Genomic DNA, 18,886 nt, shown 5'->3' with positions numbered 1-18,886 from the left:
AAGAAGAAGCCTTTGGCTACAGATTAAGTAAGGAAATGAGCCAGATTCTTATGCTTCCCAAATTATGAAAAGAAAACAATAAAGTATACTAAAGTTTTACATAACTGCATTTTAAAGTGAAGTTTTCTTTGTATCTCCTCTTTCATATTTCTCTTCTGAATTTTACTCGTAACATAATTGGTAGAAAGAGTTAAGATGAGATTATTCTCAAGAAATGATTATTTTTCCTGTGAGAACTAAAAATATTTTGATTATAAGAACATATAGTTGGTAAAAAAGGAATTAGTCATTATACAGAATTTTTCTCTTCCTGTATTATCATGCTTTTCTCTATAGGTGATTTTTTGTGAATCATTGTAATTAGTGTTCTCAGGTCTTAAATGATTTTTCTTTTACTGAACAGTTGAATTGTCTGTACAATGTAGCCTCTTAGGAATTTTAAGAAGAAGAAACTTTTTTTTTATTGGTTAACTGTGGCTTGTTCTCATTTTGTTTCAAACTTTCTTCTACTGAGAGTCTAAATAATTTCTGAATTTTCTTTGTAAAAGTCTTAAAGGAACCAAAGTTTATGATATTATTTCCTATATATTTTCCTTTTTCTTTCTTGTTAATTCATGTACATACAGCTGTGTTGTCTTTAGTTTCTTTGGTTTGCACCAAGAAAGCTTGGCTTTTCTCCTATTATATCATAAATATTTGTGTCATTTTTCATGCAAAATTTTCAGAGGCAGTTTCCATGGAAAGACTTTCATAATAAATTTGATTTATATGTTTACTATCTAATATATCCCTGAACATTAAAGACTAGATTTTCAGTTGTCAATCCAGTGACACAAAGCACTATCAATGATGTTCATATCAAACCATCCAGATCAATAAATTGGGAAGCACTTTTTAGATAATACAGCAGATTTTTATCTTTTATCATCATTGCAGCTTAATTCAAGCACTATTTGGCTGTTTCCAATGTACAAAATCTATGCTAGTTACCTTTAAGGATACAAAGATGAGCAAGACATGTAGTCTAGGGTCTTGAAGAGTTTATGAAAATATAATTATTTGAAGGTTTAAATTCAATATACAAAGCACTAATTGAAAATGCATCCCTGGGACCCAATGTAAAACATTACTCAATATATTGAAGGTCAAAGTTCAAACTTAAACAAGAAATTCATTATTTTGCTTTAAAAAGCTGAAGCATTTAAGGTAATTAAACAAATCGAGACTAATTTTCTCAATAAAATTTTAATTTAATAATACAAGGGGATTATTATATATTTCCCACTTAACTGTGATAATTTCAACTTAATATATTTGTATACTTGAAGTACAATAGTAATTTTTAGAATTGCTGGAAGCATTAAACTTTTTATTGCGGCGGGGGTGGGAGGGTGGAGCGGGGAGCGGAAAACAAGACCTAACCAGACTCTTAACATTTCACAGCAATTTAAATAATGTAAACTCCAAATTGTGGCATAAAGTGATGATGTTTTAAAATAAAATGATAAATAACCTTAATAGGAAGATCTAAAAGTGTTATCCAGATAATCAAATAACATGATTTTAGTGTACACTTTATTTTTTGCTTGGTTGTGATAATAAAGAAAATTTAATATTTTTATATATGCTTAGCCTGCTGAATTGCGTTGATTAATCACATTTGTAGATGCCTTAGTTGCTTGGGCTCATAAAACTCGATTTCACAGAAGGAGACAGAACATTAGTGAAATCATCACCTTTGGTTCTTCTCTTCACTTTTCTGTTCTTTGGAGGTTCACTTGATAGCAGGGCTCCTGCCTGCCTTGTACTGGTCTTCTGTTAGTACCTTACTAGTGAGTGTGATATTCTAGGCACCATTCTAAGCCCTTTCTGCATATTAACTTATTTAATCCTCACCTCAGTATGTTTATTAGTCCTCTTATGACAGTTGAAGAAATGGAGGGCAGAGAGAGGTTAAATAACTTGCTTGGATTTACCCAGGTAGCCACAGTGTAGCTGGGGCTGGAACACAGGCAGGCTGCCTATGCTATTAACTTTACACTCTCTGGTGAGTAATTGTTGAATGAGTGAAAAGCATTTTCTCTCCAAATCTATTCAAAATGCCATAGCCGAGATAACTTCTTCAATTGCCTTCTTAACTCCAATCTTCGTTCCCTCTAGTCAGCATTAAATCCCATATCCAGAATGATATTTCAAGCTCTTTGTTATGCCTTTATTACTGCCTTCAGGTCTTTTGAAATACACCAATTCACCTAAAATATTTATTCATATATTTCAGACATGTATACATTTAAATCTTTTTAAAATGCCTCTCTTTTCTTGTGTACGTGTATTCTCTGTGAATGGAAAACTGGAAGAAACTATAAATATTTTTCCAGTGAAATATTTTGGCATGCTGCTTTTCTTCTTATTCTAGGTCGCGTAATTTCAAATTCGACGCCTCATATTGAGAATACTTGTTACTTTTACTTATTTATCAATAATGGCAATAAGAAAAAAATCTTTTTCTCATTCTCTTATGGAGAATTCTGTATGTTTAGCCTCTTCTTCAATTCCAGATGGAAAGATAGGTTTGCAAAGAATACTGATATACTTAGCATGCTCACGAGGATTATATTACATAACAACTGACATGTAAGCTTATAGGAAGGTGAGGTTTGCTACCAGCAGCCTACATAGACACAGAAAGAGATGCCTCTTTGAGTTTCCAAGGACACAATGACATCTTAACATAATCTCTAAATTTGATGAAGGCTATCAAAGGCAGGACCCTTACTCAAAATCTGTTTATTTCTGGTAAAAGAGGGTAGAGCATTAGGAGGATATCTTTAATTTTGACTACAGAGGTAGGGCCCTCTAAAAGTTAAATTTGTAATTCTGGTTACAGTATGTACTTGTCCTCCCATATTTAAAATAATGTATTAATTCTGTCATTTATATCAGTGGAAATGAAAATAATCATGGTTTAAGATATTGACCATAGATTACCAAAATGTCAGAGATTTTTAATCTGATTTTTGAAATAAAATTCAGTTAAAAAGATAATTAGATATTTTGATTTTAAAGGATATATAAACTAGGATGTTGGAATTTTGTATATTTATATTTCCATCTGCTATGGCAGACCCATATATGACAAAAAATGAAGAACTGATGCAAATCAAATACTACATAGTTTAATAAGTACAAATAAGTTAAGGCAATCAGTAAAGAAATACTTAACAATGTCCATTGGCTAGATTTTGTTTTAATGAGCATGTAGAGTCTCTGTAACCTTCCAACAACCTCTAGCTCTGTTTGACTTGTGGAGCATGGAGGTAAAAAAGGACCTGAACCCTTAACTCTCTTGTATTCACCGTCATCCCTCCATTTTGTTGAACAAATTGAATTACAAGTAGAAGGATATAGGATTCCACAGGCATGATGACTTGGAAGTTGGAGATCCTGGATGGGGTCCTTGCTGGCTTTCTATATTTTACTCCGCGTGTCCCTGGCAGCCACAAGTTGCCTTTAGATTTGTGACCAAAGTTAGACATTCTAACTGTTCTCCTCTCCCCATGAGCGACAATGCATAGAGGGAAGTTTAAGACACAGAAAGAGAATTGCTGTTACACAGGGCATTTTCTTAGCATCATATAGCAAATTGAAGCTTTTGTTATTAAGGAAGTGAAATTAGTTAGCCGACAGTGGAAAAGAAATGAGGAGTACTACCAATATTAGCAGTTGAGAAGTTACTCCTTGAAACATTTTTAAAAAGTACATTTAACTACCGAATGAATGCACATTCTCTTAAATACACTAACCAGTTTTAATATAAAAATGTTAAATGGCTGAGCATTAAATTTAAACGATAAAGAAGAAAGATGTGCCCAAGGCACTTGTCCTGACTCAAGTAAAAAGATCATTGCAGGTCATCGAACCAGAACAGAAGTTTAGAGTTTATCAAGGGAAATAAAAAGAAAAGACACTTTTTCATCATAATGACCAAAAAGGCCACTAACTGCACATCTAATTTTAAAATACTCACAGGTAACTATTTTGAATATCACTGGTATGTTCTGGAAATGAAAATCAGGAAAAAGTAAAAGGAATGCACAAAGTATTCATGCAGACATATTTGTGTAGCTCTTTTTTAAAAAAAATTCTTTTTCTCTTTACTCTTAGTTTTCACACAGCAGGTTGTCAGTAGGTATTTGTAGTATGGAGTTGAATGCAATCACTGAATGCCAAAGCATGTTCTGTGTTTTTTCATTAGTGCCTCCAATGGCTCTGTGAAGTAGTGGCTATACGGAGTGTGGCATATAACTGAGCAGTTATAAGGCCAGACAGAGGCAGACTGCTAATTTCTAGCGATGTGAGACTTTGGGCTAAAATACCTCACTGCTCCAAGCCTTAGTTTACTCCTCTGTAAAAGAGGAACATAAATAATATCTGGGCATTAAGGTACCTGTGAAGGTCCAATGAGATAATACACCTGAAGCACTTAGCAGAGTGTCTGGAACAAAGTAATGCTCAGTAAATGTTAGCTATGACGATGTTTTAATCCGATGCTGCTGTTGGAAGTGATAGTGGTTAAACGAGTCTCTGAATCACCTATCAAATTAGCATCTGGAGGTTTCTATTCTTAAGTATGTTCTTTTCAGAAAGAAAAATAATAGAAATATAAGAAAGCAATATTTCAATGACAGAATCTTTTAAATGGTCTTTCATAATGTGTAAAATATTGCTTCATGTTTACTGAATTTGGATCCTGTAATTATAGGAACAAATAAAGGTGTATATGGTTGACAACTTTTATTTTTATGAGCCATTAAAACATTACTGTCTAATTATACTAATAGTGGCTTCATTGAATTGTGTAGACATTAATTTTAAAGACTCAAGAGCAAGGCATACTAGGAAGACCTGTGCATTAGAGTTTCATGATATTTAAAAAAGCACAGCATAACAATTTTGGGGAAAGCTCCCCAAAAGAAAACCATGACCAAGTTCCAAAAAGCTAGCATCAGAAAATATCTATGAAAATATACAGTTTATCAAATTCAATTACAACAGGTCTCCTGGTATGCTCCTAAAAATAGAAGCATCTCGAATGCTTCTAAAGGAGATGAGTGTTATGTACACATTATGTGGAAGGAGAAGACATTATGAAGGATAAAGTGGAAGAGACAAGGAAATAAAGCATTGCTGTGGGCTGTTTAATAATAATATGTGAATCTTTTGATTAAAATTGTGCATACTTCTGAGATTTTAAATACATTCATCTCTCTATTAATGAATGTTCATGTCTTCAAAATCTAATCGATATCTACCTATGTTCTTCTTTCTTATTGAACTTGCACTATACACTAATCATCATCAAAGAATTGCTATATTATGTCAAGCCAGCAGGAGGGGCACGGTGTTTTCTGAAAATGTGAAATTATGATGCTTTCTTCTTATTTTTCTATTAATCTTACATAAGCCAAAGATAATCTAAGTGGATTTTGAATAAAACCACATACTCTTCCCTTTAACCCTTGAAGAGAAAATACACACCTTTTTCTGGTTTCTGAGCCGGCATGAGTGACAATTTCAATATCCTGATTTCTATTTACAATTTTCTGAACCTTCTGCTTTCTCTCCTTTGGCTTCTGCATACAATTAATTGGCAAGTACAGGTAATTCTCCCTCTGCAGTGAGCTAACACCTACTCTTCCTTTAAGGAGATTTTTCTAACATCATCACCTCTTTCTGGAAGCTCTACTGAACCCCAAGCCCAGCTGTCCCCCTCTTTTGTATTTCTATAATACTTTGTGGATGCCCACTTTAGCACTGAGTTAGCCACATTTTGTTATAATTATTGTCAATAATAATCTCCTAGAACAGTGGTTCTCAAATTTTGCCACATATTGGAATCATAAGTACTTAATTAAAAACCAACTAAATCAGAATCTCTGGGGAGGTGAGACCCAGGCAAGGTATTTTAAAAATAACTTTTCTCTAATTGTAATCTGGGGGTCTTGCTGAAACACAGTTTCTCAGGTGGGGTGAAAGATTCTGCATGTCTAAATAACTCCCAGGTGATGCAGAAGCTGCTTATGTTAATTTAGCTAAAAGTTGCCCCCAAATGGTCATATATTTTAGAAAAAAATCACATTCCTTATCTGTATCTGCATCTATATCTTAAACTCACAAACTCTTACCTAAGATAGGACCATTTCTTCCTACCTTATTATCCCTACCTGCCATGATCATTTTAGGTGAGTAGAGGGGCTAAGTTTTTCTCATAAATCAGAGTTTGGGTTGTCAATGTTTTGGCTATAATTGCCCTTATCCACTTCTATCCACAGTAAGTGCATACCTCCTTAACCCTGCAGAGTCCATGTTTCTGTGTTAATCTTATTGGCCACAGGACACAGTGAAATGCTGAGGAATATTAAGACAGGAAGAGGAGGAAGGTCTTATAGCCTATGCTTGTGCTTCAAGTTTTAAGTATAATCTTGTCTCTTTACCTGGTGGTCATCCAGCCTCCAGACTGTCTTCTGCTGCTTCTTGGATACTCATGCGAGCCTATTTTTTTTCCTCCTCGGACACTCGATAGCCCTTGCTCCCACACCTGTTCTGACATTTTCTTCATTGTCCTCTTGACTTAACCCAAGATAATCAAAACCAATGAACACAAATACAAATATAAAGAGATGCTTATAACGTAAAAACGTCTTTCTTCTACTTTAAGAACTATTTGCTCAACTGCATTACTTTTCCTCAGTTAACGATTCTATCTGTTACATGTACAGATCAATCCTTTCAGTTTCAGGTTTCAAGAATAGGCTGTAACTAATTATTATTTAGTAGGGCTAATAGCATAATTTAAGATTTTATTAGCCTTTGTATACCTTTATATGGCGATCTAACTATAGTCTGATGGTTCCCAGAGAGTGCACTGAAGCGTGCTGGGGTGCAGCAGGGAATTCATTTGGGCACCAGGAAATATTTGAAACCTTCCAGAGAAATAATGCAACATTTGCGGTCGTCAGACACCTTGTGTCACGGTAGTTCACAGTTTCAACAGTAGGTGGTGCTATATTCCTTTTCTCGATGTCATATATTTATGAGGCTGGGTTTCCCCCAGCACTTATGATGGAAAGTGAGTACAGTGCAAAAATCAATGTGGAAAAGGAATCCAGGCAGCCGAGTCCAAACTATGAAGTCACACAGTGCCTAATAGGCACACACCTTCCATTAGGAAATAATTGTGGTTATTTAAAAATGAAATAAAAATTTATTTTTTGTGTGTTAATTGATGTGGATTTTTGTCAAATGGTTATTTATATTTTAGAACACAAACACTAATTAAGTTGTTTGGACCTAACTATTTCTTTTAGCCTAAGGGCACTGAGAAAAATACTGAAACATTAAGGACACTGTGACCCAAGAAAATTTTGGAACCTCTGCAATAGCCTGATCTTGAAAAAAAAAATTTTTTTTTCAATAGTTTCTTGACCTTGTAGATGTGGATAATCTCATCAGGTATCTGTTTTATTCCAAGTCTATTAAAAGTGGACCAACTGGATGCCACATGAGGAACCCAAACTTTTTAAAAATTAATTATTTTTTTGTTTATTTTTATTTGTGGTAAAAAACACATTATAACCTAATCCTTTTGTCTGTTGACACAACATAACTCCAAAGATGGGAAAATGCTCTATCAATAGTGCAACGATAGCTCTTACACACATCTAATGTAGCAGTGCTGGCAACTATGACAATTTCAATAATCGCCCTTAACTTTTTTCCCCATAACTTTTATGTATATGGAAGTGGGGGAGGGGAAGATGAAAGTAAGGTAGGGAGATTTTTCTTGCTGCCAATAAAATATCCAAAATCCAACTAATCCAATTGGAGCAGTGATTATGAAGGGATTTTTGCCACTCTCTACATTTTCCATCCACTGAGAGATCCATTAATTACCTCATTTTCCTTTTGCAATGATATAAAAATCAATATGCCATGTCAATGAATTACTGGTAGATTTAATAGAGTGTATACAATGGGTAGTTCACCAATAATGACAACTTCTTTATGCACCTACTATGTGCCAGCCACTAGTTCTCATCTCACTTAAATTATACTGCAATTCTATGAGGTCGACATTGCTGCATGCATTTTCCAGATGAAAAAACTAAAGCTTGGAAAGGTTAATAACCTGCCCTGAGCCACACAACTGGCAATTGGCAAAACAGTGATGCAGCCTTGGATCTGCTTGCGTCCACAGCTCATGACTTTTCCACATGGTAAAATTACCTCTCACAATTATGCTCATAAAACTGAATTTCTATGTGGTTTTATCCATTGCTGCGTCTGGTGTCCTGAAATATCTTGGCCTTTCTCTGAAAATACATGTTTGTTTGTTTTTTTAAATATGTATATAATGGCATTGCAATTTGAGAAGAAAAAGCAAAAAAGAGGGGAATCAATTATTTAGACAAAACACTTTTAAAAAACTATGGGAGTGTTACTTGTATTAAAAAAAAGTACTTTAAAGATTATGAGATTATTATTATTATTTCTTATAACCATTACCCTATAAATGTAGTGCTATTCAATTTCATAAAACAAATGGAGTGAAGTACAGGTAAGTGGACTGTCTTCAGTGGTCACAGAGCATGTGAATTTTACAGCAAATACAAGACTAGACCCTTGAGGATTTGTGTTACTGTTCACCCCATTCACTGAATACTTCCTCTCCTCCTTTATTCCCCATTAATATTTCACTCGATTGGAACAATGCCTGGTTACCTCAGCCCAATAGCTTCCCTTCATTTATAGGGGTAAATACTTAAAGAGAATTTTGGCCACAGCTATTCATGGATATTTGATAACAAATTGAAGTGTGACTATGCAGCCCCTGGAATCTGCAAAATTTATGTGATTTGCATGATATCCTAATATCAATGTTTAAAAATCATAGCTGTAATCATCAACAAAGACATTTTGTCATCTCTATTATGTTCATTCCCAGTTTCATTGTGTAAAGGATGTATGACAATGATTTTTCTTATCAATACCATATTACGAAAAACACCTATAAAGTGCAAACCTGTATCCCTTTTTAAAAACATCTTTGCAGTATGCAGATATTCTGCAACAAGACTGTAGCTGATGATGAAATACCAGTGAAACTCACAGTGACAGGATAACCACGCTGATTCCCTGACTCAGCTCCAGTAATCGGTAAGGGCTATCAAAAGTGATGCCTCCTCATTCTACTTTCCGGAGTCAATAAAATGGTCAGATGATATTTGGAAATTGCACCTCTCCATAACCATTTTTCTCTTTTGTGAATCTTGCCACAGTTAAATCACAAGCTTTTGAAATGCCTAGCTCTTGCCAATTATCTGAGACAAGACAAAACAGCATCAGCAGCATCGGCAGCACTAACAACAAACAAATCTAAGGCAGTGGTGGGTTCTGAGGACAAAGGGTTCCATTCGGTCTGAGAATGGATGGCACTGTAGGTAGCAGAGTTAAGAAATACTTAATCTGAACCTAGCCAAAGGACTAAAGCTAAAAATGTTTGCTTTCAGAATGAGAAAAAGGAACCTTCCTTTCCTTACAGCTTGCTCGCTCTATTCCTATTTTTAATACTTCTTACTTTATAGAATATGCTGGATCACATTTTTTCAAACTAAAGTAAAAATTAAAGGATTTATGATAATCCTGTGTAAATGGTTGTGGGTGTTTTATTTTCCACGGGAGCATTTCTCTTTCTTTGTTGCAGTGCTAACATTTCTCAGCTTCTTGCTATAGTCTTCTTCCCGAAACTACGTAAGTGGAAAAAAAAGTCTTACCAGATAAGCAACAATTCTTACTGTATTGGGGAATCGTTCACATCCTCCCCATCTATTTATTAGAAGTAACTTCTTCTGGCTTTTAAAACCAGAATGCCAAAACGCCCAGTAGAATCCTACCTTGCCCACATACTGATAATCGGATCCAGTATATTCCTCCAGGAGAAAGAACTGATTCCACATCCAGCTCCTTTTCGAACGGTTCAGCTCATTCTTGCTGTTCCCAGAGAGCTCCAGGGCCCTTTTCTTCGCTGGGAAAACACTAGTCCTCTGAGATAATGGAGTTGAGAAAGTTGAGTAGGGCTGACCAACCCAAAAGAGTAGCAAGAAGTACCGGTAAGTTCTCATTCTGATGACTCAGTCCAGTCCCTGGGCAGTGGGTACTTCTCTTCTCCCAGTGATTTTTTTCACTGCACTGTATCCAGCTTCATTCCTCCTTTCTTTCTTAAATGCTCTTTGCTTGGCTCTCAGAGGATATCTGGAAAGAATAATAACATATCAAGCATTTTTAGAGATGCTTAAAATTCAGTGTTTGAGTAAATAAGCTCTGGCAAAAGGGGACAGAAATTTGAATACCAAAACAACACAAATAAGTTGGCTATCAATTTTGAAATGAGGAAAACGGTCTTTCCGAAATACTAAACGGTAGTCATGTGCCGAGTAGGAAGCTGCTGTTTTCCTTTCTCCTTTTCTATCACTTAAAAATCCTATTTTAAGTAATAGATTGTTGTAGGTCAACATGCCAGAGTGGATTATTTCACTACTCTTTTACCTCTGGGTACGTGGGCTGAGATCTGGTTAGAAGAAATGGTTTCGTGTTTCTGATTCTATTTCCATATTTATCCTGATGAATGAGTGTAAGGCAAAGAATATCACAGACGATTTCAATTCATTTGAGTGGATATTGGTGAAATTTCACGAGAATGTATTGAGAACCTGTGTAGGCGTAAGTCAAGGCCAAGCCCGTTCTGCAGACTCAGACTTGTGACTTTAGAGGTATGCTGATGGGACAGTCTGCGTCAAATAAGGCTGAAAAGACCATACACCCTCTTTTCAGAGTGCATATTCACATACTGAAGTTTCTGAAGTGAAATTTTATAACAATGGTGACAAGCCTATATTTAATCTAGTATTTCCCAAACTTGACCAGGAAACTTTTTTTCCTCATATGACCTAATAACACCACAGGATGGGTTAATAAACTAGGATAGAATTTGAATTTAATAGCATATGAGAATTAAATGAACAATTCTGTTCAAATATCTTTAGAAAATCCTAGGCTTTTATGTCAAAATTTTACTTGTATCATAAGCAACCAGCCGTATTTATTAAAATTCGTAAGTTTCACAGGTGCATCAAACATATCTTAATATCACAGTGCAGGATTTCAGAAAGTCAGCTATTATACTCATAGGTTATAATTTTCCATGACAAATATTATTTTTCAAGAATACAACCTAGCATTTAAAAACTCCTCTGGTTAGACTGCTTGGCAAAGATGTCACAAACTGGTTTACTATTTTATGTAATTAAAGTAATACATGCCTATATCTTCATTCTAAACTTTTTCACATTTCTTGAAAAAAATCTAACAATTTATTCCTTCATCATACTATCTGATACAGAAAAAATATTTTTTTTAAAATAATACTAACAAAAAAGGAAGTGCTTTGTAATGTAGGCTATAATATAATAAAACTGGTATATTCACTCTGAATAAATGCAGAAAAGAAACATGTTTTGGGTAATCTGATCAGTGATTTTTTTCCCTCTGTCAGAAAAGATTTGTTCACTTTTCTCCTATTATTCTACCAGGTAAATGTTTATTGGGGGAAAAAGTGGTCACATTTTTCCCCCCCTCAACAATGAGTAATTGCCACCTAACACATGGCTTGGTGAAAGCTTTCTGTTGGAGCGTAAGTGAAATGTTTCATAGTATTCAGCGTTTTAAAATCTTTATTCCATTATTATGCATCTTCTTGACATCAGGCTGGGGTAGATGAAGATTCCACAGGTGAGTAAATTAGTACTGTGACAATTAGTCATGCTGGGAAAATGCGAGGCAACAGTATACTTGTCATTTGTGGCCTCGGTATAGTGTGGAATGACTGATGATCAATTAGGTAATGATGATCTTCTCTCTTATGGATGGTACGTGAGGGGGACTGAGAGAGCATATGGAGAGAAGCCCTCTGAAGACATCTATTCATTTTCAGGAGTAGAGATTACACTGAGGTCGATTCAGTGGAAATTACATTTTTCTTAATTTCCCACATTCTCCATTATTTGCACAGACAAATCCTGAAGGTGAAGAATTAGATGTCTGCTGCTGCACTCAGAGCGTGCTCCGTGCTACTGGCAGGAAAGAGGGATGCCCAGAAAGGAGGTGTCAGCTGTTTGAAAGGCAGACTTCTAAAGGCCATTTTAAAGAAAAATCAATCCCTGTGGGTGTTGTGTGCAAACTCTACAAGCTGTTGCCACTCGAATATTAAATATTAGTTCTTTTTAATATCACAGATACCAAAATGTCAAGTATTTCTTTCCTTCTTTCTTTTTTTGCTTAGTTGGCAATGAGCTTTTAAAGTGGTACACATTTAAGAAGTATTTTTTAAGTATGCTAGAACATCTAGTTTTGCTATCTATACCCCAGCTCTTTTTGTATCAATTAGGCAGGGTGTGTCCATGCTAAAAACTGTTTGCAAAATTACTAAAATTACTATGATCCACCATATTTGGCATTAGCTTTCTAGAGGGATAGATTTAGCCATGAAATTCTGTAGTAAAAAAAAAACTCCAACAAACCAAACTGTTGAACATATAACTTAGCAATTCTTATTTAATACTTCTTAGTAGGCAGGGCTGCATAGTGGTTAACATTATCAATGCTGGAGCCAGACTGCCTGGGTTTAAATCCAGCTCTGCCTATTAGTTTGTGTGATCTTGGGAAAATTGCTTAATCTCACTGTTACCTTAGTTTCTTCTTCTGTAAATGGGGATAATTACAGTAACTACTTTATAGGGTTTTGTAAGAATTAAATAAGTCATTATATGCAAAGCACTTAGAACAGCGCCTGGCACTTAGTGAGGTATTAGTAAGTATTAGCTGTTGTTATTATCACTATTGTTATTTTTACTATTTTTTTATGTTGCATGTATAGAATCCATTTATATGCACAATACAAAAGTCTGCAAAATATAGCATAGTCCCCTCCTAGGTTTAAATAGTTTTTTTATTTTTTAGGAAGCATTTTCAAGAAAGTCAAATTCTTTTAAAATCAAGGAATGGAAGTACTTTATTTTATTTTATTATTTTTTACAGCAAAAACACATTTATTGAGTGCATGTTATATGTCAGGCATTCCTTTTATATATCTTGCATGTATTAATTTATTATTTTTATTTTTAAATATTTATCTATCTATCTATTTATTTATTTTAACATTTTATTTTGTTATTTTCCCCCCTCCCCCCTTCCTGGAAGTACTTTAAAAATGATAATTAGTCCATTTGCTAATTCTTTTCCTTTGTGTGGACTTCAGTTGAAGATTTCACAGTGATAGTGAAAATATAGAAAGCAGAAGCCTTATGCCCACTGCCTACGTGAAGAAGAAGACCATAGGCTAAAGGAAAGTTCATGGGAGGATGGTCTCATTTATAAAATCTGTGTGTTGTTTTCCTTTTCCATTTTGCTTTACAGAGAAGTTGCTTCAGTGCTGTAATTTTGTCCTTGTAAAATGGTACTGGACAAACATGTCTTCTTTTAGTTAACAGGCTGACATTGTTCTAATGTTATATAAGATAAGAATTTGTTAGAGCTCAAATGAATGATATATATATATAGTTTAGATTTTACTTAATCTAAAAACATGAAATGCAAAACAAAAAACCATACCCTACACATGACCTTAGATGGAAAAAACTCAGGATGCTTAAGGTGCCGAATGGCTGTAATTTTAAGCAAAGAAAGACAACTTTGAGAAATGTGAGAGAGCTGCTGACTTCTGAGCAGTCAAAATACTGTAGAACCATGTGGCAAGTAGTAATCAGATGGCCTAGTTCATTTTGAAGATGTCAGGAAGTAAACCAAAAGGACAAAGACTTAAGGGCATATATAGACCCTGAATTTTAAAATAGCAGGCATGGTTTTTCAATCAGGAAAGAACCAGATTAGGTTGTGGGAGAGGAGAGAATGCAAAACAAAGTAGATATTGTATAATTTTGCCACTATCATCTCATGGCCTTAAGAGCAAATCAGAATGATTAAAAACTCTATAAAATTAAAACTCAAACTGCCTGATGACAGTTTAGCAATGGGTTTAAAAGATTACTTAACAGACCATGTCTCTACTTTTTATTTTCTTTTTGCTGGTATTTTTTTTTTTTTAATTTTCTATTTCTTATAGGCTACTGTTTGTATACTTTAAAATTTGATATGTAAACATGGTCAATCCAGAAAAATAGTTTAAATATTTGCAGAAGCCTTTTTTTGTTAGTGATGTGTCAAAGGTAATTAGGATGTTTATCAATAGCAAGTGAGGCCCACACAGCATTGATAATTGCATACTTTGAATATTCATTTGCCTGGCAGCCAATATGCATATATAGTTCAATCTTCACGAGAGTACATAGCCAAGTCCAACTTTTATTTAATTCATGCCATTTAGGAGGAGCCTGGGCCTCATTAATTCAGGTTCTACCAATTTACAACATGTGATAAATAATGCAGAAGTTGGGCTGAAGTTTTCCTTTGATTAGAAAACCCTTTTTTCCTAGATTATTGGAAATTAATAATGCAAAATATTTCATAGAGATATATAGAATGAGAACACAAACTACAATGTCTTCAAGTTCCTTAGAGTACTTTGGAATTACCTTTTATTTGCAAATAATTAGTATGCTAATTATAAAAGTTCTCTGTTGATTGAATTGCTTCTCCAGTGGCTTCCATTTGATAATAGTCAAATGACTCAATTGTATTATTTGGTTTTGAGATACTGATTCTATTATATTATCTACAGACCAACAAATAAGTAAATATTATATAGATTTAAAAGCAATATAATTACTTAAAAGTTTTAGAATTCAGACTTAACATGCGTTTGTTTTGGTGTTCTCGATTAATTCTAATGAGTGCAGTTTTACGATAATGCCGTCTAGGTTTACAAATGAAACCAATCACGTTCATTCTTTGGTGTGCAGAGCCTTAACGCTGGCATTGAAAGCACAGTAAACATTCAATAAAGCAACATTATTAATATATTTTAACTATTTACCATAGTAAGAAAATATTTTAAAATCTGTTATGAAATTATTTCTTCAAATAAATAATGTGCATATAAATACTGTAGCACAGTATTTTGCATGATGCTGCTCACAGAAAGCATTTCTGAAAATATTGTCTATGCATAAGTCATTCTAACCTATTGGCATAACCCATTAGCAATGCTTTTAGCATATGTATCATAAGTCTCTTATTAAGTTTTGGTGTATTTTCTCACATTATCTCACTAATGAAGTAGAAAACAGCTCACTATTTACAACTGTTACCATTTCTCCTGACCTTATTGTACCTCGACTCAGAGGCTGAACTCTCTCTAGTCCCACACTGTCTTTGGGTGCAATGGGGATGAGGATGGTATTTACTCCATTAAAACCTAGCAAATTAAAGAAACAGAACTGTGATATCAGAATGACTCAAACAGAGTGAAGCCAAAGGGACATGTCTCCTACGAGTAAATCTTTAAAGATATATATGTTCTTTATTCTGAGAGAAGAATTTTATAACCAATTAAGTTTGTTCAAAATCAATTTTTCCAATCACCTAAGAAACTTTGTTTTGAATAGGTTGCTATCTGCTGTAAATAGAAATGAGTCTGTAGAACATGGCTGATCTTCTGTAAGTGGTGACATAAGGATAGAACCAATTTAAAATTTTTGGTAGAGATTTCACATGAAGTCTTCATTTCTAAACCTCCATTTCATTTTTCTGTAAATGTCAAAGTCACTGTTGAGTAAAATTGGTTCCATTTCGTGTGTGTAATGAACTCCACTGAAATGTGTCAAACAGCTTTGGCATCTCTCATCACATTGCTTTTCTCTGGTGCCAATGAATCATTATGGCAACAGCCATCAAGTGATGCCTGATTTTTTTTATAAATGTTTATATTTGTGGATAATTTGTGAATCTGTTTGCAAACTGATGTATTTCCAAATGAAGCTATTCCACAGTATTACCCTCATTCTCAAATCATATTCCACACATTGCATTAATGAAGGTAAAGTCAAATGTGTTACAGCACATAAAATGGTGTTTTATATATAGTTGGGCTCAAGGAATATTTGTTGATTTGAAATACTCACTTGGGATTAAAAAAACCCCCAAACTTGAATAAGAGGATAAAAGACAAAGTTCCTTTTCCACATGAGGGGAAAAGTCCAAACTATTTATTGTGAGGAGAAGTATCAAATTATGGTTAAGAATGGACCTTGGCATGCCATATGTCTGGGTTAGAAGCTTAGCCCTGCCCTACACTGGCTGGGCAAGTAGGGGACCAATGTATGTCTCAGTTTCTTTATCTATAAAATGATAGACACTACTAATAGTACTCGCTTCATAGGTTGGCTATGAGGATAAAATGAATGAGTTCATGTGAGGTCTTAGCTATTAACATTAAGATGGTCAAAACTACCTAAACTGTCAAAGACCATCTTAGCAGAGGACACACACTGGCCATGCCACGGCCAGTTGGCCTCTTGAGCATTTCTTGTTTTGCCTTTAACAATTAATAAACTGAAATCGGTAGCTAATCTTGAAAGATCAGTACATGCCCTTTCTGAATTAACTTTCAACCTCAGAAGTTGTGGTGGCATTTTTATTTCTGGCATGGAGGGAGCAACCTCCCGAAGCAGTGCAGGCGCTTCTCCACTGATCCTTGTCACTGCCCACCCCACCTTGTGGTCAGTTGCCATTCAATTGCCATTTGCCATCTCGCTTTACTGTCATTTTTTTTTTTTTAAACCCGCTTGCTTCATTCCTTTATTCATGTTGCCTGGTTCCTGAGGGCTTTGGGCTTGTGGACACTGTCTTTTCCCAAAAGATTTACTCATGAGAACAAAGGAGAAGAGAAAGCATCTTATCCCTTTAGTTTGCTATTCATGGCATGAATTTTAAACATTTCTGTAGCAAACTATATGTCTAGGTTGCAGAAATGTATGAAAGACTTCGTTTCATATTACTTCCTGCTTATAAGTTAGGCTCTCTGGCAGCTACTGGACACAAAACCATTTAAGACAAAGAAGCTCAACAAGTCTGTAAGAGGTCAAAATCCACTTACACCTTAGTGTGAATGATTTCTGAGTTTGTTCTTCCTTCAGTAGCTCAATGAAAGGATAGCCTGAGAGTATTGGCTGGGAGGTATGGGACAGCAAGGGAGGGTACCTTAGTGGGTGAGAGGAGTTCAAAACCGATTTAAATTGATTAAATTGCTAAAGGAGTCACATGGTTGGGTTTACCATTAAGTCATTGTGAAACCTGGCATATCACAGATGATTCTTAAAGGCTCATACTTGTGTAAAGTGTTATTATGACTGGATATGTATTTATTTATAATGTCTAAGCCTCTTACTAATTTCATGAAATCTAATTCACAAATAATAATGTTACTTAAATTTGCTGCATTCCATCCCTAAACTTAACTACGTGCTAGCATTGTGCTAAACACATCACAAATATGTTTTCATTTAATTCTCGCAACAATCCTGTGAAAAAGATAATATTCTTAAATTTCTTCAGATGAGAAACAAAAGCTTAGAGATATCGAGTAACTTGTTTGAGGTCACGCAATGAGTCTATAAAGGAGCCAGATCCTAGCCCTGACGTCAGACTCCCGAGTCCTCACCGTGAACTCACTCTGAGGAGTCACAGGCCAGGCTGCTGTCCACAGTCAGCGCTCAATATAGCTGTGACCTTAGAACTGAGTCTTCACGACTTCTCTGAAAATATAACAACGATACAGGTCTCTGACAAGTAAAAATAGTTGTCACAAAGCATATAAGCTAAATAAAAACAGCCAACAAATGTTTGCTCTGTGCCAGGAAATGGAATAAATGCTCTGTAAACATATAAATCTTAAACAACAATCCTTTGAGATAGAGACCATCATTCTTATTCTCCACTTTAGAGATGAGAAACACAGGCTTAGAGGGACTGGATTCTTTGCTCAAGGATGCACAGCTAGCGGTTGGCAGAACTTGGATAAAACCCAGCTACTCTAGAGGCTCCTTTTTAACCCAGACATTCACTGTCTCATTTGTATTTTGCTCATGGAAACAGCATCTAGGTTTTATTTACTCTTGTTTCAGACAAAATTTGAACAAATTTATTACCAGGTTTCTAAATCCCCCGGCAAATTAGGGGGATGGGGTAAGGAGTGCCGGAGGCTGGAGTATCAACACTAGTGGGGGGCAGTGGCTGAAAGGAGCAGAGAATGGCTGCGAAAGGCAGGCAGGAGAACTAAAGTCAGTGGCTGGCCTAGGGGAGTGGCGACACTTTATGTTCCTATGCCAAGAACAGTGCCTGGACAGGGTGACACCAGATAAACATTTGTAAAATAAGTGAACGTATGGATGAATGCATGAGGAACTGAATGTAAGAATGACTAAACACATGAATTAATGATGACATGACTAATGACTGTAAGAATGGATACATCAATACTTCACAGCACTGGAGGAAATCCAGCACATGAATATTTATAATGATGACCTTGACTCATTAAGAAGAGATCCAGTTCTTTCGAATGTTTGGCTTCGAGAAGGCATGGGAATGTAGAATAAATACAAGCTAAATGACTGTCCAAGTAGTTATAGTGGTGTTTAGAAGAGCTGTGTTTGAGCTTATACTTTCTCTCGTTCCCATGTATCTCAGGCAAGCTACTCCACCTCTCTGAGCTTTTGTTTCTTATGTGCGAAATTAGGACAGGTGTGCTTATATCCAGGGACAGAACAGCACTCTAGTTAGAAGTATACTCGAGCCAGTTTGCCCATTTGTGCCC

At 35.2% G+C, this 18,886-nt stretch overlaps 1 protein-coding gene across 2 annotated transcripts in view; it reads right to left on the bottom strand.

The window, feature by feature from the left end:
• CDH6 (cadherin 6) overlaps nt 1-18,886 on the bottom strand; it is a 118,813-nt gene that overhangs the window by 41,750 nt on the left and 58,177 nt on the right. For both annotated transcript variants that reach the window (XM_011356442.2, XM_011356443.2), the window contains exon 2: nt 9,954-10,311. In XM_011356442.2, the coding sequence (XP_011354744.1) occupies nt 9,954-10,181 (228 nt within the window). In that variant the 5' untranslated portion in view covers nt 10,182-10,311. The remainder of the gene's footprint in view (nt 1-9,953; nt 10,312-18,886) is intronic.

Source organism: Pteropus vampyrus, unplaced genomic scaffold (assembly GCF_000151845.1).
Source record: "Pteropus vampyrus isolate Shadow unplaced genomic scaffold, Pvam_2.0 Scaffold27, whole genome shotgun sequence".
Lineage (NCBI taxonomy): Eukaryota > Metazoa > Chordata > Mammalia > Chiroptera > Pteropodidae > Pteropus > Pteropus vampyrus.
The sequence above is the reverse complement of the archived record's forward strand: the minus strand, read 5'-3'. Positions and strand labels throughout refer to the sequence as shown.